This window comes from Esox lucius, chromosome 7, assembly GCF_011004845.1.
Source record: "Esox lucius isolate fEsoLuc1 chromosome 7, fEsoLuc1.pri, whole genome shotgun sequence".
Taxonomy (NCBI): domain Eukaryota; kingdom Metazoa; phylum Chordata; class Actinopteri; order Esociformes; family Esocidae; genus Esox; species Esox lucius.
The window spans coordinates 2,697,157-2,718,029 of NC_047575.1; the positions used below are offsets into that span (position 1 = coordinate 2,697,157).

Consider the following 20,873-nt stretch of genomic DNA (forward strand, 5'->3'; position numbering starts at 1 on the left):
AGTTTGCCAGTGACCATCTGGATGATCCAGAGGAGGAATGGGAGAAGGCCACGTGGTTTGATGAGACAAAAATAGAGCTTTTTGGTCTAAACTCCACTCGCTGTGTTTGGAGAAAGAAGGATGAGTACAACCCCAAGAACATCGTGAAGCATTGAGGTGGAAGCATCATTCTTTGGGGATGCTTTTCTGCAGAGGGGACAGGATGACTGCACCGTATAGAGGGGAGGATGGATGGGGCCATGTATCGCAAGATCTTGGTCAACAACCTCCTCCCTCAGTAAGAGCATTGAAGATGGGTCGTGGCTGGGTCTTCCAGCATGACAACGACCCAAAACACACAGCCAGGGCAACTAAGGAGTGGCTCCGTAAGAAGCTTCTCAAGGTCCTGCCTAGTCATCTGGATTGGAAGCTATTAAAAATAGTTAATGTGAAATAGTTAATATAGTTGTAATAATGCACATCATTTAAAAATGAAATCGAGATAATGAATTTTGAAAAAAGAAGAGGTGTACCTTTCAGAATAGAGGTGATGAAAATCACCACAGTTGTTTATAGATCTCTAACTCATATGAATTGTGAGCTATTAAAAAAGAAAGATATATTTTCCGAATTTGAAAATGGAAAATCTAAGGGGTGTACCCTTGACAAGGAAGGTCAGTGAAAAAAATGCAAGTGGTCTTAGAGGTATATGTCATCTGGATTGGAAGCTATTAAAAATGGCTGCTTTGTATTTTATTACTTAAGATAATTGAAATGTTTAAACAAATAGTCAATTTATTTGTAGGCTATTGGTATATTTCTTAAAACATTTCATAATTATATCAGTGATGAAGTTGCAACTAGAAACATTTCGCTTTTAAATTTGTTATAATCTATAATTTTAGGTGAACATTGTGTGCGCTGATTTTCGAGAACTAATAGCATTTTCATCGTTCTAGCTCCCCCCTGTGTTTGGAATAGGGCAATCACACATTGACGTATGTTGACACAATCTACCTGATCTTAACGCAGTAAGAAAATGCTTTAATTAAACGTTTGACTTGTAATTTACTTATACTTAGTACTTGGAAATACTAGTACATTTTCTGCCCTTTTCAATTTTTTATTTTGGGTAGAAGCTAACAGCATTACGTTATACTGTACTTGTACTGTTGAATGAGAATAAAGTTTAATCGAATCAAATCTAAATCTGTATTAGGCAGTGGAGTTGAAAGCCCCATGGAAGCCGTAGGGAATGTTGACCGGCACCTCGGCTCTGCCCAGCTCCTCCCACGTCCTTGCATCCAGAACCAAGAGGAATGTACTTTTATCCTGCAAAGACAGAACATTCTATATCATTCTACATCAACAATACAAACTGGTTAACTATGAACATTAAAACATTAACCCCTTTATCAACCCCTTATAACACTTTATCAAAATTCAAGATAAGGGGTATGGAAAACAAGGGATTTTTGGCCTCCAAAATAAAGGCACTTACATTTAATTACAGAGAAAAAACAGGAACAAGCATTCCACCTCTCTGAAAAATGGTGATGGGTGTTATGGCATCGGCATCTATGGCTGCCACTGGAACTGGCTCATTTAAAATAACAGAAACTTTTCTGCTAAGTTGCAAGCAAGTGTAAAGAAACTATTTGGACAGTGCTTCATCCTACTTCCAAGACAACATTGCCATAGCAACTATGGAAAGCCAAAAGGTAGAATCTCTTGACTGGTCTTGTCAATTCAAATGTCTCTCTGTAGGTCTCAAATCTGTCAAACTCTACAATACATTGTTCTGAACACAGCTCTCACTTGTCCCAATTTAGTGAGTGAAAGTGAGTATTCTTAAAATATCCAAAAATATCCAAAAAGTTTGAAAAGGAAAGTTTTGAGTGAGGATCAGAAGTGTTCAATTTGCAGTGGTCTCTTAATTTGAACCCTTCTGTTCCTAACTTAGAATCTAACTTTTCAACTTTTTTGCAATTCAAAAACAGCTTTGCATGCAATAACGCATTAACTTTGACAGCACTCGTTTTTATTTAAATTAGTTAGCTGAACTCTTCACCCCCGTTGCGGGGGGAACACAATAGGCTACATTTTATAGGGCTCTTGCAATGACTACATAACTGCCTGATTGCAATTGTTTTTATGGGAAACATTCTTGCACAACATGTTTCCAATCTGAATAAGGGATTTAAGCCAATGTTAGACACGTATCAACAAATACCACGCTTATTATGTCCATTTCAAGCCCATGCGTGCAGAAGCGTGTTTGACATGCTCGGCGGAAAGTTATAGGCTCAGATCATTTAATGAAACTCATTTGTTTTTTAATTTTAGTATGTTTAAACCTATATAGTTGTTTTGAGAGAGTGTTCGACTGACGATATATAGGTCACTGGTTCATTCCTGGGTTTCAGCGGTCATTGCTGTTGATGACTTAATGCCCTGCTTTTATTGTGCGGTATCTGGTTGTTAAAGCCATGTAAACTCAGACAATAGGTCTAAGGATGTGGACTCGCTCAAGTGAACCATTTGTAAGATGTTTTTCATTTTGTCAACACTGATTCTTTCAAAATGTAAAAATCTGGACATTTCTGCTCTTTCAGATGTCAAATAGTGAAAAGCAGACACAGCTGTAATATCTTAGATGGCACAGTGTTAGACTTAAAAACAAACACAGCTGAAATTGCTTGGTTAGGATAGCGTTAGAGCAAAACCACAACTGCAGTCAAAACAGCCCTTTAGTATATGTTCTGATGTTTTCCCAAACAGAAAAAAAGATGACTCTCTGAAATCTCAAAAAGTGACCAGCAGGCACTGGCGAAATATCTCAGTTGGGAGAGCATTAGACTGAAGATGTAAAGGTCCCTGTCCGATCCCAGGTTTCGGCAACCTTTGCTTTTGATGTAGTAGCACCCTACTCACACTGGGAGAAATCAATCAAATGTATTTATAAAGCCCTTTTTAGAACAGCAGTTGTCACACAGTGCTTTTACAAAAACACCCGGCCTTAAACCCAAAGGAGTAAACAACAGTAGTGTTGAATTTCACTGGCTAGGAAAAACTCCCTAAGAAGGCCGAAATTTTGAAAGAAACCTAGAGAGGACCCAGGCTCAGAGGGGTTACCAGTCTTCTTCTGGCTGTTGCCGGGTGAAATATTAAGAGTCCAATTGGAATAATTAATTAATGCATGTGGGCTAAATTCAGAGTTTATTTTAATTTAGACCAGGTCAGAAGCATGACCAGATGGACAAGGACAGGGACAACACGGGGGAGGGAGGAGGTGTCAGCACAGTGGCAGCTGAAATCGTCAGGAATCAGGTGGTTGCCGATATGGATAATTGGCTTTAGGGATTGGCCTTGAAAAAGTGAAACTTGTGTGACAAATGTAAATGCTATGTTCTGATGCTTTCAAAATGTAAAAATGTGGATGTTTCTGCTCTCTCAAACGCCAAATAGTGAAAAGCAGTCACAGCCAAAATAAGCTGAGATGGTTAGAGCGTTAGATAAAAAAAAAAAACAGTCAAAACCAAAATAGCTCAGTTGGAAGATCAGTAGAGCCAAACAACCACTGCAGCCGAAATGCCAAAGTTGGGAGAGCGTTAACGGGACTGAAGTTCTAAAGGTCCCTGGTTAGATGCCGGGTTTCGGCAATCATTGCTATTGATCACTCAAAACCTGTTATGGAACGGGCATGGTAGGATGTACCGCCGCCGGGACCCTTAATTGTTTGCCAAAAAGTGGGCGAAATGTTGTAAATATATTAGTGTTATATAAGAGCAGAAAGTGTGTTATATGTGCAGAAAGCTTAGAATCTCGTTAATCTAACTGCAGTATACAATTTAGAGTAGCTATTACTGCGCCTAACTCCTATGCAAGTGTTTGAGGATAGTCAACATGCACACAATTTTTTTCTAAGGCACCAGGGCTGCTAGTTTCGTGTCTGATACATTTTGTACTTAGAATGAGCCGTCTTCTTCCGATTTCTTATCTTGATGGTCCCAGTGCATCGTTTTGTATGATAAAATCAGTTTTTATAGCCGAAAACTATTTATGTTCTTCACAGCATTGTAGAATGAAATCCAACTCGGAGCAAAACTATTCATGATATACAAAACCCTTACTAGTTTTTAACACATAATTGGTATTTCTGAAAAAGAGAGTCTCTAGCATTTAACCAGACATTTTTTATCCTTCTACGTGGCCTCCATGCTCGGCACGACGTCAAAGACGTAGTCTAGCACCGATTACGCACAGGCTTGATGTGTTTGGGAGCATGTATCTTCCTCAAATGACAACCAATGGATTTTAAAATAGCTAGGTTGAGAGCACACGAGCCACACTTTACGACAATTGTTGAACAGTCACCGTCAGATGCACACACAGGACACACCAACACTGCTTCAACCAAACTTGACTATTGCACAAGACGCATAGCTGTCGCTGCGCATGAAACTATACTCTGCATTTAAAGTTTAAATGGCTACTCCTAAGTTGAAAAGCAACATAGGAGACCAATTTGGCCATACTTTTGGAAGAAATTATGGACTGTGAGTCAAGCAACTTGGTGAGTACAATAAGATAAATTACCCAAGACATAGCCTAATATGCTAATATATTGTATGTCATATAGTTTCTGAGCATCTTACTGCCAATTGGGTCACGTTATTATAGTAGATTTCAGTTCATAATGTCCTTATGTAACCAATTGTCTATGAAATTTGGCTATGACATATTGTGTCTGTTTCTTATGGCCTATTCATCCTCATATTTCTCCCTGAATCCCAACAGTGATTCAGGAGGTCCCTCTTGCTCGACACCCACTGTGACGCCATCATCTGGCTGGCCATTTCTGAGCTTTCCCAGAAGTGGATAAGTCTCCCCCTTCTTTCTCCTATTCCCTTCTATTCTTTTCCTTTCTACTACTGCCAACTGTTTGCTCACTATCTATGTGTGTAAGGAGGCATACAGGTGCTGGTCATAAAATTTGAATATCATCAAAAAGTTCAGTATCAGTAATTCCATTCAAAAAGTGAAACTTTTATATTTCAAGTGTTTATTTCTTTTAATTTGGATGATAATAACTGACAACTAATGAAAACCCCAAATTCAGTATCTCAGAAAATTTGAATATAGTGAAAAGGTTCAGTATTGAAGACACCTGGAACCACACTCTAATCAGCTATTTAACCCAAAACACCTGCAAAGGCCTTTAAATGGTCTCTCAGTCTAGTTCTGTAGGCAACACAATCATTGGGAAGACTGCTGACTTGACAGCTGTCCAAAAGACGACCATTGACACCTTGCACAAGGAGGGCAAGACACAAAAGGTCAAGACGCAAAAGAGGCTGGCTGTTCACAGAGCTCTGTGTCCAAGCACATTAATAGAGAGGCGAAGGGAAGGAAAAGATGTGGTAGAAAAAAAGTGTACAAGCAATAGGGATAACCTCACCCTGGAGATAATTATGAAACAAAACCCATTCAAAAATGTGGGGGAGATTCACAAACAGTGGACTGCAGCTGGAGTCAGTGCTTCAAGAACCACCACGCACAGACATATGCAAGACATGGGTTTCAGCTGTCGTATTCCTTGTGTCAAGCCACTCTTGAACAAGACACAGCGTCAGAAGCGTCTCGCTGGGGCTAAAGACAAAAAGGACTGGACTGCTGCTGAGTTATGTTCTCTGATGAAAGTAAATGTTGCATTTCCTTTGGAAATCAAGGTCCCAGAGTCTGGAAGAAGAGATAAGAGGCACAGAATCCACGTTGCTTGAAGTCCAGTGTAAAGTTTCCACAGTCAGTGATGGTTTGGGGTGCCATGTCATCTGCTGGTGTTGGTCCACTGTGTTTTGAGGTCCAAGGTCAACGCAGCCGTCTACCAGCAAGTTTTAGAGCACTTCATGCTTCCTGCTGCTGACCAACTTAATGGAGACCAACTTATCACCTTTGCACTGTTGTATGTTCTGTGTAGGTATGAACTTGAAAATTAATAATGTGTCCTAATTGTCCAATTTGGCACAAAGTGGCCAATCTCTAAAGGACCCTTTATATTCGATCTGGCTCCAATAATTACGATCAGGCAGTTAGACTGAAGATCTAAAGGTCCCTAGTTCGATGCTGGGTTTCAGCAGTCATTGCTATTGATTACTTAATTCCCAAGTTTGAATGTGCAGTATATGGTTGTTAACACTAGAAGCGCCAGATGGGGTCAATTTGACCCAGAGGTACCTAAAAAAAAAATGTGCGCAGCACTTAAAAAAATTACAGGAAGCTATTTTTAGCAATGCTCCTAGATACGCATTCTTTATCCCCCAGTATTTTGTTATGTAAAATTAACAAACAGAAAAACTATTTTAAAGCCATTTTGCCTGAATTTCTGCCAGGTGGTGCATAAAAATGGCTTATTTGCCACTGGATGGTGCAACGTTTTGGTAATATTGATTAGTCTCTGTGTGCATACGCGTGCCATCAGGGTTTACGTTAGCCGGCAAATGCAAGCGGTATCACGTGTAGTTGTCATGCAGATGAGAATATCAACAGCCAAATGTCTGGTGGGAAATATGACAAAAAAAATTATAAATTAATTAACAGCATGCAGTTTGCTTACCCTGGCAGTAATTGTGATTGATCTTGAAAATATGACTGATCATGCAAAAAAATATATATATTTAAGGATAGTGATCATATGAAGCCATTTACTATCACAGTTGTTTGGCTCCTTTTTAAATCACAACGATAACAGAAATTACCCAAATAGCCCTGATCAAAAGTTTACATACCCCTTGAATGTTTGGCCTTGGTACAGACACACACAGGTGAAAATGGCAATTAAAGTGAATTTCCCACACCTGTGGCTTTTGTCAGGGAAATTTCTTTAACAATTTATTCTTACTGATTAAACGACTGAGCCCCCACTGTTTAGATGAGAAAAGGAATGTTGGTTGTGCTGTGGGAAAGGAAGTATGAGGTGTTGAGGTAAACATAAAGCTCCAGCAGGATGGGGGTAGATGCAGATCAATGGGTTTTAGGACAGGCTAGAGAAAGATACACAACAGGGGGCAGGATGGATAAGGAACATATGTTGTTTTATGGTAAGACCATGCAGGTTCCTACCCCCACCCATTTCTCTATAAGTATTGAATGTACTTCCCAATGATTTAGAGACTATTCACTGTTACTTTGTAACCTGTGTGCTCTCTCCTTGCAAGTATATTAAACCGGTTATTGTGCAATTGATTTCTCCTGTCTTACCTACCATTTTCATAGAACTGTTTGAATTTAGAAATTGCCATCACACTTTTTAAACTGCAATCAGTGTCTGTGTATAGTCAATGAGTTTGTTCGCTTTCACGTGGATGCACTAAGAAGGCAAGATACTGAGCCATTGGGAGAAAAAAAGAACTGTTAAAAGTAAAGGAACTTTATGAAGATGGACAAGCATATAACAAGGTATCAAAAGCCATGCAAATGCCAGTCAGTACTGTTCAATCACTTAAGAAGTGGAAAATACAGGGATCTCTTGAAACCAAGCCAAGGTCCGGTAGACCAAGAAAGATTTCAGCCAAAACTGCAAGAACATTTTTTCGGGATACAAAGAAAAACCTCAGGTAACCTCTGGAGAAATACATGCTTCTCTGGAAAAAGACAGTGTGGTTTTTTCAAGGAGCACAGTACAACGATACTTGAACAAAAATTAGCTACGTGGTTGAGTGGCCAGAAAAAAGCCATGTTACAATATGCCCGACAACACCTTGACATGCCTCACAGCTTCTTGTACACTAATTTGGAGTGGCGAGTCCAAAATGGAGCTTTATGGTCACAAACATAAGCGCTATGTTTAGAGAGGGGTCAACAAGGCTTATAGTGAACAGAATACCATCCCCACTGTGAAGCACGGTGGTGGCTCACTGATGTTTTGGGGGCGTGTGAGCTGTAAAGGAACAGGGAATCTTGCGAAAATTGATGGAAAGATGATTGTGGCATGCTATCAAATAATACTGGCAGACTATTTGCTTTCTTCTACACAAAAGCTGCGCATAGGACGCTCTTGGACTTTCCAGCACGACAACGACCCTAAGGCCAAGTTGACCCTCCAGGACCGTAGTTAGGAACCACTGCCCTATATGATATGTTGAACGGTCTTACAGTAAGACATTAGAGTGTTTGGTCGTGTGGAATCAAAAAAAGATTGTTGTCTATAAAATATATTCGATCTGGCTCCAATAATTACGATCAGGCAGTTATGTAATAATTGCGACAGCACTAGTTGTAGGCACAGTTCGTAAAGACTCCATTCTGCTAATTAATTTAAATAAAAAAACATTTATTAAATTGTAATTATTACACCCAACCACGTAAACAAAATGTTATTTCTTTCTAGTTTTCAATTACTACATTTTGTAAATACATGGCAATGTGGCAAAGATGATCGCCACCAATCATTTTATTTAAATTAATTGAACAGTTAGGGTTAGGGTTCTTCTTTTCACATTATAAGTGGAAAATGTTCTGATATGATTTGTCTGTCTCATTCTTTTACATCACAAAAACCTGGCATTTTCACAGGGGTGTGTAGAATTTTTATATCCACTGTATTTAGCAAGGGGTAGTCAGTCAGTCACTCACTCAGTAAGAGACATTTGCTCTTCTAAGCTGGCTCCGCTTACGGGGTCTGGCAATTAATAACTTTTCCATGTTTATTTAACAGATTGCTCCCGTCAGTTCGAGATACATGACAATATCAATAAAATCACAAAAATAGACTATGTATTCATATATCTAATGTAAAATAACATGAAAACCCTGTAGCTGTAAATAAACATAACGTATATACATAATGTATTTTATCATATTTACACAAGTATTCTGATTTTATTTCAAATATACCTTAAATTTAAGTTTAATACTGTAAAAAAAACTTTCTAAATGTAGGTACAATTAATGACAATTAACAGTAACAAAAAGTATTGGTTCTTTAATTTTACATAGATTTGTTAACTGACAAAAATTGCATATAATTATGAACATTTTGAAAACAAAAACATTGAATAAAATGTAGTTTTTTTTAATCAGTGTATAATGTATCTCAAAATAACCATGTGTGTGTTACAGCATGAAAGCGTTATATAATGTTCAGTCATTCAACATTTTAAAGTTAATGAACGTCTGCCTGCCTTCAATATCTCCAATGTAGAGAAGTTAGGACATTTTACAGGAATAAACATAAATATTGCTGCAAGCAGCGATTAAGGGGACCAAGTAATGACAAAAGGAAACTTTGAAAACCCTTGGAATGTATATGTTACTGTAACTTAGCAATTGTCTCTACATTTACAACTTCAATTAAAGCTGCAAGCAGCATTTAGTGGGTTTTAGCATTGAGCTAGCATGAAAATTATGCAATATGGTATGTAGGGTAAAAGAAACTGCACACGTGTACATACATGAACCCAATGTTGGATGTTTTTTCCTGTCCAATGGTGACCCCATGTAGTTTTTTACATACTGGTCTGGTTTAAACAACCCTTGAAGATCTTCATACATAGATACCAAATGTCAAACTACATCAAGATTGGTCATTTGCTGCCATATGAGTAGTGTTTTTCAAAATAACTAAGATGGCTGAAAATCCATAAAGGTGATTTTTGGGTCTCAGTGGCAAACATTTTCATAGTGAGGAGATACACCTAGGGACTGATTTCCAAGACTAAGTCAAAAGGGATGGGTGTGGTGAACTTTCAAAAAGTCAGGGTAATAAAAGATAGATGAATGTCACACACACAGAAATCTTATAGTGAAATGATTAATTTCCATTTTTGTTTTATTCCACTTTGAAGACTGTAAATACAGTGTTTACACAAATCAAATGCATTCATAAAAAATAATGCACAAGTATAAATTTTTGTCATTTAGTAGACAATCTTATCCAGAGCAACTTACAATAAGTACAGGTACATTTTCCTGGAATAAATTAGGAGGTAGTACCTTGCCCTAGGACACAATATTTGGCTCAATTGGGAATCAAACAGAACTTAATTACAAATTTCACTCAAAGTATAGAGCCACTTGATCACACACACAAGGACAGGCTCCACAAAACACTCAGCATAAATCCAGGTTTGCGTGGCATCTATAAAACAAATATTGTTAGTCAATTTGAAATACATTTTATGGAAACCTTTATTTTAGCCATGGAATTGATCTGAAATCTAACAGGACAATAAAAGTTATACACTGCGGGCTAAAAGTTTGAAATAATTTACAAATGTTGCTGTTTTGAAATGACATTTTCACTTTTATTCACCAACGTGGTATTCAACTGATCAAAGTATAGTCGGGACATTAATTATGTAAAATATATATTTAAGTCATTGATTAAATCTACACAGGCCTCATTTCCAACAACCATTACTCCAACACCTTATCCTTGAGTGATCATGCCAAATTGCTAATGTGGTACTAGAACATCACTTAATTATATCAAACAGCTAAAAGCTATTCTTTGATAAATTAAGCTTTATATGGTCTTTGTGTTTGTGTTGCCACAGTCTGCAGTAGACTGGTATGTGTTGTCAATATTAGGACAAAAAGTGCCAAAAATAAATAGCTCACTGTAGAAACCAGCCAGTCAATCAATGTTTTGAAGAATGAAAGATGTGGAAGGAGCAAATGTACAACTAAACAAGATTAAGTACATCAGAATGTCTAATTTCAGAAATAGACGCCTCACGTCCTCAGCTTCATTTAATTCCTTACTGCTATTTGTAACCTAATACCTACCTTAACCCATGCCAGTGCATTACATACTGTGACAACTCAATAACACAGCCAACAGTTTAATTTAAATGAATCAAATAGTTTTCAGCTGGTTTAATATAATGGAAAATGTTCTAATACCAAACAAGCATTTTAGAATTATTTAAGGATGAGGTATTGTAAAAATGTCCCTTAGTGTCTCAGAATTCACCTAGCAAATGTACACACTGAAAAAGGAAAACACAATTGCAAAGATAATGTTAAATTATTTTAAGACTAGCCAGGTAACTTTGACATTTAAGTTAGTAAAATACTTTTGCTTTTGTGAGGGTGAAACATTTTTGTAAAGCTCCTGAATTCTAAATTGTACACAACTGAATATTCTGTTGAGACATGGTGCACCAAGTCATGTAGGCGGAATTACCATGACAGTGAAACATGTAGAACTTCATTACAGTATGACAGAATATTTTAATATTAAAGAATTTGGTCGATAACTCTCCTAATATCGGTGATATGATGAGTGATCTAGATGATGAGTGACTAGATGAGTGATCTATAGACGGTCTTAAAACAGTTTTGTTAGCTGCTATAGCGTAGCTCTCCAGCACAACAATAATCAACTAGCTAGCGAAGTTCATGTAGCTCAATTAGTAAATTAGCTAGCTACAATAACGCATACAAAATAGTTGTAAGATATTTGGTTTGTACTCCTGGAAGGTCATAATCTTCCGAAATACCGCCACCTTGTAAAAGGGAGCAGGTGTGATCTAACGAACAATTTAAGCTGTCGATGGGATTGGACATAACAAGGTCATTGATTATTAATTGACAGGAAGTCACATGGCAAAAAAACCTGACCGGCTGCAAAAGTAAAGTCTTACCAAGGTGATTTAGAAAAAATATCTGCTAAAAACATATATATGTGTACAATAATATATGATTTGTGAAACATTTAACAATAAACTTTTTTTTAAATAGAAACAAATGCTTTAGTCAAACATATTACCCAGAATACCCTCAAATATTAGAGTTTTTTTATACAAAAAACTTGACGAATATTAAAATAAAGGTCTTCTTTACAAGAGGAAAATAAAATGATAAAATTGACTTCTTTTGAATAATAATTTCAATAGGGTTAGAATTTACACAGGCATTTATCATCCATAGCCTAAACCTTAAGATGGTTTGCACTGGAATCTAGCTTATGGCAGCAGCAATTTCAACTGCCAAGACCAACTTACTGTTCAAGGAGATTTACAAACAATTAACATTGGCTCTTTCTAAAATAAGAGTTCCTTCAAAATAATAGTCCAATATAAACAAAAAGTTAACTGAATGATGCCATGCTCCCGACACCCCACCCATTCTGCATTGACTACAGGCACTGCCATGGCTCCTCCCATAGCTTCAAAAATATCCCTCCGTAACTGCTGATAGAACCACCAACTCCAACTCAACATTCTAGCAGATTCACACACCCATTACATCAGCTCTTCCCTCAAAATAAGAGTTTCTTCAAAATAATAGTCCAAAATAGAGAAAGAGAATAACACAAAACTTTGGGGGCTGAATGCTGCCATATTGTTTGAGATATAAATTTTTCATACAAAACGTTTAAATGTCATTGTCCAAAGAACCTTCACAAGCAAACAGCATGCCAATCCGTTCAATGATATCAGAGTAGGTGGTGTTTAGGTGATTTAATTTCATTCAATTATTGTGGTCAAATCGATTGAGAAATCAAAATAATTCAATTAAAGATACTGGTCCCAGGGTCCTTCTCAGCAAACGATGTGCAAATCCGTTCTGTGGTGTCTGAAGAGAAGTCCTTAGAGTGTGTATTTTAAAATTCATACATGCTCAAAGCTGTCAGTGTTGTTGTAGCGCCCCCTTAAGATCTATTTGATCAATACTGCACAGGTCCATTCATAGACCTGATGTTTAGTGCTATGTTAAAGGGCGTAAGTCTCGGTTTTGTCCTAGGTGTCATACATAAATACAAAAACCCACAAGCCTCATATAACCCAAATGAGTGTAACAATACATATAACATACAGTATACAAAGACTATTTGAAATACATAAACAGGGCTCATGAACACAAAAAACATAAAACCTATAAAGATAGTATTTGACTAAACACAACAGGGGACAGATATACTGGGGGTGAGGGAGGTGCGTATGTGTGCATGAATAGGCATGTCCGTGTGTGTACGTGTGTGTATGATGAGTGTTTTGTAATTATAGTATGAAATGTTGTGGGTCGTTGTACTGTGTTATAGATATGAGAGAGAGTGTGTATGAAGTTTTGAGTATGTTGGATTAGGTGAGGCTCATCAAAAGGAAGGGAGAGAGAAAACTATCCTAGACTGCAGTTGTTTTCCAGCTGGTGGACCAGCCCATCTACACATCCCACCTTCACTGTAATATGCGTGCCTTGTAATGTCTAGGTGCTTTAAAAGAGGTGTGGAGCCGAGGGGAGAACTTATTCAGGTCTCCCCTCAAGCACCGCCCTCGCCCTTCCTAAGGATTTTAATTTTGTGCCTCCTCTAATATGTGATGCAAAAAGAGGTGGGGCGTGACTGCATAGGGCATCTTCAGGCCCTCCACAGAATGCCCCACCTGGCCCTATTCCTATTTGATTTGGTTGTTGTTGTTTTTTTTTTTTATGGGAGTGTGAATGTTAGACATTTAGCGTGAGGAGCATTAAAAGGTGGGTTGTGTAGAATGGAGCCGGCCTGGGGAGTCAAAGGGGAGGAGGAGGGCCATGGTGGTGTTTTGACAGGAGGGTTGCATCTTCCGGGTGTACATCCTTCCCCAAGGTAGACCCCGACCCCCCCCCCCCCCAGCTCACCACCCACAGGAGGGACCATAAGGGGCCGGTGCGAAGAGGATCGGGCGGCAGTCGAAGGCAGGGGCCTAGAAACCCGATCTCTGGACATGGAAACTGGCTCTAGGGACGTGGAATGTCACCTCGCTGGCGGGGAAGGTGCGTGATGCGTTGGAGTTGGTGCGTGAGGTTGAGAGGTTCCGATTAGAGGTAATCGGGATCACCTCTACGCACAGCTTGGGCTCTGGAACCATACTCCTTGAGAGAGGATGGACTCTTCACTACTCTGGAGTTGCCCATGGTGAGAGGCGTCGGGCTGGTGTGGGTTTGCTTATAGCTCCCCAGCTCTGCCGCCATGTGTTGGAGTTTACCCCGGTGAACGAGAGGGTCGTTTCCCTGCGCCTACGGGTCGGGGATAGGTCTCTCACTGTTGTTTGTGCCTACGGGCCGAACGGCAGTGCAGAGTACCCGACCTTCTTGGAGTCTCTGGGAGGGGTGCTGGAAAGTGCTCCGACTGGGGACTCTATTGTTCTACTGGGGGACTTCAACGCCCACGTGGGCAACGACAGTGACACCTGGAGGGGCGTGATTGGGAGGAACGGTCCCCCGGATCTGAACCCGAGTGGTGTTCAGTTATTGGACTTCTGTGCTAGTCACAGTTTGTCCATAACGAACACCATGTTCAAGCATAAGGGTGTCCATCAGTGCACGTGGCACCAGGACACCCTAGGCCGCAGGTCGATGATAGACTTTGTTGTCGTCTCATCTGACCTGCGGCCGTATGTCTTGGACACTCGGGTGAAGAGAGGGGCGGAGCTGTCAACTGATCACCACCTGGTGGTGAGTTGGATCCGATGGCGGGGGAGGAAGCTGGACAGACTCGGCAGGCCCAAGCGTACTGTAAGGGTCTGCTGGGAACGTCTGGCCGAGTCTCCTGTCAGAGAGATCTTTAACTCCCACCCCCGGCAGAGTTTCGACTGGATCCCGAGGGAGGTTGGAGATATTGAGTCCGAGTGGACCATGTTCTCCACCGCCATTGTCGAAGCGGCCGCTCGGAGCTGTGGCCGTAAGGTCTCCGGTGCCTGTCGAGGCGGCAATCCCCGAAACCCGGTGGTGGACACCGGAAGTAAGGGATGCCGTCAAGCTGAAGAAGGAGTCCTATCAGGCCTGGTTGGCTTGTGGGACTCCCGAGGCAGCTGACGGGTACCGACAGGCCAAGCGGGCTGCAGCCCGGGTGGTTGTGGATGCAAAAACTCGGGCCTGGGAGGAGTTCGGTGAGGCCATGGAGAAGGACTATCGGCTGGCCTCGAAGAGATTCTGGCAAACCATCCGGCGCCTCAGGAGAGGGAAACAGTGCCCTACCAACGCTGTTTACAGTAGAGGTGGGCAGCTGTTGACCTCAACTGAGGATGTCGTCGGGCGGTGGAAGGAGTACTTCGAGGATCTCTTCAATCCCGCTGACACGTCTTCCATTGAGGAAGCAGAGGATGAGGGCTCAGAGGTGGACTCGTCCATCACCCAGGCTGAAGTCACAGAGGTGGTCAAGAAACTCCTCGGTGGCAAGGCACCGGGCGTGGATGAGATCCGCCCTGAGTACCTCAAGTCTCTGGATGTTGTGGGGCTGTCTTGGTTGACACGCCTGTGCAACATCGCGTGGCGGTCGGGGACAGTGCCTCTGGGATGGCAGACCGGGGTGGTGGTCCCTCTTTTTAAGAAGGGGGACCGGAGGGTGTGTTCCAACTATAGGGGGATCACACTTCTCAGCCTCCCCGGGAAAGTCTATGCCAGGGTTCTGGAGAGGAGAATACGGCCGTTAGTAGAACCTCGGATTCAGGAGGAACAGTGTGGTTTTCGTCCGGGCCGTGGAACACTGGACCAGCTCTATACCCTCTACGGGGTGTTGGAGGGTTCATGGGAGTTTGCCCAACCAGTCCACATGTGTTTTGTGGATTTGGAGAAGGCATTCGACTGTGTCCCTCGCGGCATCTTGTGGAGGGTGCTTGGAGAATATGGGGTCCTGGGTCCTTTGCTAAGGGCTGTCAGGTCCCTGTACAACCGAAGCAGGAGCTTGGTCCGCATTGCCGGCAGTAAGTCAGACTTGTTCCCAGTGCATGTTGGACTCCGGCAGGGCTGCCCTTTGTCACCGGTTCTGTTCGTAATTTTTATGGACAGAATTTCTAGGCGCAACCAGGGGCCGGAGGGTGTCAGGTTTGGGGACCACACAATTTCGTCTCTGCTCTTTGCAGATGATGTTGTCGTGTTGGCCCCTTCTAACCAGGACCTTCAGCATGCACTGGGACGGTTTACAGCCGAGTGTGAAGCGGTGGGGATGAAAATCAGTACCTCCAAATCCGAGGCCATGGTCCTCAGTCGGAAAAGGGTGGCTTGCCCACTTCAGGTTGGTGGAGAGTGCCTGCCTCAAGTGGAGGAGTTTAAGTAGCTAGGGGTCTTGTTCACGAGTGATGCCTTTTTCGGATGCCTCCGGAACGCCTTCCTGGGAAGGTGTTCCGGTCCCGTCCCACCGGGAGGAGGCCCCGGGGAAGACCTAGGACACGCTGGAGGGACTATGTCTCCCGGCTGGCCTGGGAACGCCTCGGTCCCCCCCCGGAAGAGCTAGAGGAAGTGTCTGGGGAGAGGGAAGTCTGGGCATCCCTGCTTAGACTGCTGCCCCCGCGACCCGGCCCCGGATAAGCGGAAGAAGATGGATGGATGGATGGAGGGAGGGAGGAGGGAGGTGGCCCTAATCCCAATCCTACTGATTTGTCTAGATTGCTGTTTTATGTATTGGTGTTGTATGAAAGGTGAGGTAGTATGCTGGGTAGTGGTGAGGCATGTTTGATAAGGTTAATGGTGGGATGGAATCGCAAAGACTGTGTCTTTAGGCTGAGAGGGCCAAAGGAGCTCATGATTTTAGGAATTTGGAGAGGGAGTCCTTTAAGTTATTATCAGATGGGCTATTTGATATTTCTAGTGGAATGTGATCTAATAATAGATTTTTTAATAGTTGATTTGATTACTTATTTAATCTGTAGATATTGTAGGAAGTGTAGCCAGATTTCTGGACCAAGTCCGCAAATGTGAAGAATATGCCATTGAGAAAAAGGTGTTGCAAATGTGTAATGCCTTTGTCTTTCCAGATATGGAAGTTGAGTGTTCTCTTGTTGCAAGTGAAATCAGCTTATTCCAAATTGGGTTGAGTTTCAAGGGTGAAGGCTTCGTGTTAGTAATGTTGAGGAATTTACACCAGGCTGTCAGACTTGAGCCAATCCTGGGTGTTTTGAAACAGGGATGTTTTTTAATTATTTTGGTGAGGAAGGGCAGGTCTGAAATCTGGATGTTATTTCAGATAGTTTGTTCTAAGTCCAGCCAGGTGATATCGGATTGGTTGGGGTGAGCCCATCTGTGCACATATTGAAGATGATTGGCCAAACAGCACAATAGGAAGGGTGGATAGTTTTATTCTTAGGGTCTTGTTTTTCCAATAAAATGATTGCTGAGTCTAAAGATTTAAACCAAGAAGAGGTTGGTTGTATTGGGGTCATTGAGAGGAGGTAGTTTGCTTTGGGTAATATTGTCATTTTGATAGTGGATATCCTGCCCATAATAGAAAGTGGTAGGTTTGTCTATCGTTGGAGGTCTTCCTGAACTGATTTCAGAAGGGGGGTGAAGTTTAATGTAAATAATTTCCCCCAGGTCCGGGGGAAATTATTTTGATGTGGTTAGTGCATAGGGGTGTAGGTAGAGTGATGGGTGCTGCATCCCAACTCTTGTGTTGTAACAGGAGAACAGCTGATTTGTCCCAATTGATCAAGTATTCCGATATATTAGCAATTGAGTTTCTGACTTTTATTGTCTCTCTTGTATTGAAATTGGAGGGTTTTGCAGGAACAGTAATATGTCATCAACATAAAGGCTGATTTTATGATGCATATTTACCGTCCTGATGCCTGTGATGAGCGTATTTTGGCGTATGGCTGTGGCTAAATGTTCAATGAAAATAGTGAATAGGAGAGGGGAGAGTGGGCATCCTTGTGTAGTCCCTCTGTGTAAAGTGAAGCTTTGTGAGGTTTATCCATTGGTAGTGATAGTGGCTAACGGTGAGGTGTATAATAGTTTGACCCAGTTAATGAATGAGTCCCCAAAGCCAAACCGCTCCAATGTGGAAAACAGGAATTTCCAATTGATTCTGTCAAATTCTTTCTCTGCGTCTACTCTAATAATGACTGTATTGGTTTTTTGGGTTGTGGAATGATACATAATATTACATCTGTGTGTATTACTTGAGGCTAGCCTGCCTTTAACAAACCCTGTTTGGTCGGGATGAATTATAGATGGAATGATATTTTCTAATCTGACTGCTAGAGCTTTGCCAGTGATTTTGGCGTATACATTGATTAATGAAATTGGTCTGTAACTTGATGATAGGGTTGGATCCTTATTGGATTTGAGTAGAAGCAAGATTGTTGCTGTGTTAGAGGTTGCCGGAAGTCTAGAATTGTATTTTGATTCATTTACCATTCGGATCAAGAGTGGAGCTAAAATTGACCAGATGTGTTTATAGAACTCAGAAGGGAAGCCATCTGGTCTGGGTGCTTTATTGTTTGGCATTGATTTAAGTGCAGCATGGAATTCATATTGAGGTAATGGAATTTCTAATTAATTTTTTTGATCTTTGTCAATTTTGGGTAGGTTGATGTTGTAGAGAAAGTGATTAATCTCTTCATTGTCTGGATTTTTTCTGATGAACAGAGCTGGTTGTATAAATTATAGAAGATTTGATTTATTTCAATTAGTGAGTGGGAAAGTGTCCCTGCTGAGTCCTGCAACCGTACAATTGTATTTTTTTCCTTATTTATTTTAATTTGATTTGCCGAGTATTTCCCAGATTTATTCCCATGGTGTAAATTTTGTAATTGTAAATTATTTCATTGAGTTCTGACTGATATTTATCTAATTTATTCTGAATTTTGACTGTTGGATTGGTCATGTTGATGTTTTCGAGAAGTTTGATTGTGTTTTCCAAATAAGTTTCCTTTTCTTTTTCAGTTAATTTTTTTATGCACTGAAAATGATATAATAATTCCTTGAAGTACGGCTTTTCCTGCTTCCCAAAGAAGAGAAGGCGAATTGTGGATCTTGAACGAGGTGTTAAAGCGCCATCTGGGGGTTGTTTTGAGTGAGTGCATCCTAGTCCATTTAATTGTGACAGGAGCATGATCACTGATGATAGTCGGATGGATTGTTGACTGGATAATATTAAATATCAAGGAGTTGCTTGTAAAAAAGAAATCAAGGTGGGAGTAGGAACGATGGACTGGCGAGAAGAAGGAGTATTCTTTGCTGTTTGGGTGTTGTAAGTGCCAGCTGTGTTGGGGTGTTGTAAGGCCATATTCACTCATGAACTGTTTTATAGTTGAAGTGGATTGCCAGATTAGTTTGTTTCTAGAGTTATCAGATCAGTCTATTGATGGGTCTAAGTCTGTGTTGAAATATCCTGCAATTATAACTGAGCAATCAGTCAAGTTTGATTTGGCAGAAAGAAATCATCTGAGTTTGTGAAGGAGAGATAGGTATGGGGTTGGTAAAGGGCAGAGTAGACATGATGATTAACACGAATAATGATACCAATAACAACAGAGATAATGATGACAAATCAACATAGACAATAATAGTGACAACATAAGTAGTTTAGACTGTATACAGATATTGGAGGCTATGTGCTAATGCAAGTGGCTATCATACAATACGATGGCAGAGAGAGAGAGATGAGGGTTGCATATTTACTAGGTTGAAAGTTAGAAAAGCCAGGGGGTGATGTCCTTGTCGAGGTACAACTGATTGTTTATGTAAAGTTAACATACCATACAAGGGTCTGTTGTAGGATAAACCTTTCTTATTGGAGGGTATTGGAATGTGCAATGGTTGGGTATGACCACTGGCCACCTCCTATGTATCCTGGCATAAAAGATTGTGTTGCCTCTGTAATTATGGAAGAGATAGAAATGAGAAATGGAAGGTCAACATCATAGACTCATGCTGAATAAATATGTCTCTCCCCTGACTTCCAGTTGCATTAATTTTGTTCATGGATCAAACTTGGAAAGAATCTAATATTGCAGATGGGAAATAGCTGCTTGCAGATTTTAGAATGGCCTTTTATTGTGGCCAGCCTAAGGCACACCTTTGCAATAATCATGCTGTCTAATCAGCTTCTTGGTATGCCACAACTGTGAGGTGGATGGAGTATCTTGGCAAAGGAGAAGTGCTCACTAACACAGATTTAGACAGATTTGAGAGAAATAGGCATTTTGGGTACATAGAGAAAGTCTTAGATCTTTGAGTTCAGCTCATGATAAATGGGGGCAAAAACAAAAGTGTTGCGTTTATAATTTTGTTCAGTGTATATCGTGAAATGCTATGCAGCATGTGAACTCTGCATCTGATTGCCTCTCCCAACACCACACCCCTGAATCCTAACAGCTCCACCCATTCAGCTGATTGACAAAATTGTCAATTTCTGTCCATGGATTTGATAGGCCATTATATCCTATTGAATAGTAAATTATTGTTGCATACTTTTCCCCATCGCCTTACACAATGTCTTAACAGCGTTATGTACATTTTTTAGTTACAAGCCTTACTGTAAGGCGTAAGCTATATTGATGAACATTGTCTAATACAGAGTTTATGCTATACTTTTTATTTTATTTAAATTAGTCAGCAAAATGAACCCTTCACAATCTTTGTGGGGTGAGCATAATAGTATACATCTAGGGCTGTTGCAATTATTATATAAATGCTGGATAAATTTTTATAACAACTCTGTATTTGGAACTGTTCATAATTCCCTCCACCCTGACTAGGGCCCCGGTTCCAGCTGAAGAAAAACAGCCCCAAAGCATGATGCTGCCACCAACATGCATCACTGTGGGTATGGTGTTCTTTGGGTGATATGCAGTGTTGTTTTTGCACCAAACATATCTTTTGGAATTATGGCCAGAAAGTTCAACCTTGGTTTCATCAGACCATAACACATTTCCCCATGTGCTTTTCGGGAACTTGCTGTTTGTTTTTGCAAACCTCAGCCGGGCTTGGATGTTTTTCTTTGCAAGAAAAGGCTTCCGTCTTGCCACCCTACCCCATAGCCCATTCATATGAAGAAAACGGGAGAATGGAGCACACAGCCAGTACTTGCCAGAAATTCCTGCAGTTCCTTTAAAGTTGCTGTAAGCCTCTTAGAAGTGTGACAGTAATTTTATCAATCAGAACTCTTTTAGAAGGAACTACAGAGACGAAAT

General features: G+C 40.7%; 1 protein-coding gene across 2 annotated transcripts in view; it reads right to left on the reverse strand.

The window, feature by feature from the left end:
• Positions 1-806: 806 nt before the first annotated feature.
• The window catches only part of LOC105008707 (beta,beta-carotene 9',10'-oxygenase), a 64,872-nt gene continuing 44,805 nt past the window's right edge, over positions 807-20,873 (reverse strand). For both annotated transcript variants that reach the window (XM_034293519.1, XM_013131942.3), the window contains one exon: positions 807-1,311. In XM_034293519.1, the coding sequence (XP_034149410.1) occupies positions 1,195-1,311 (117 nt within the window). In that variant the 3' untranslated portion in view covers positions 807-1,194. The remainder of the gene's footprint in view (positions 1,312-20,873) is intronic.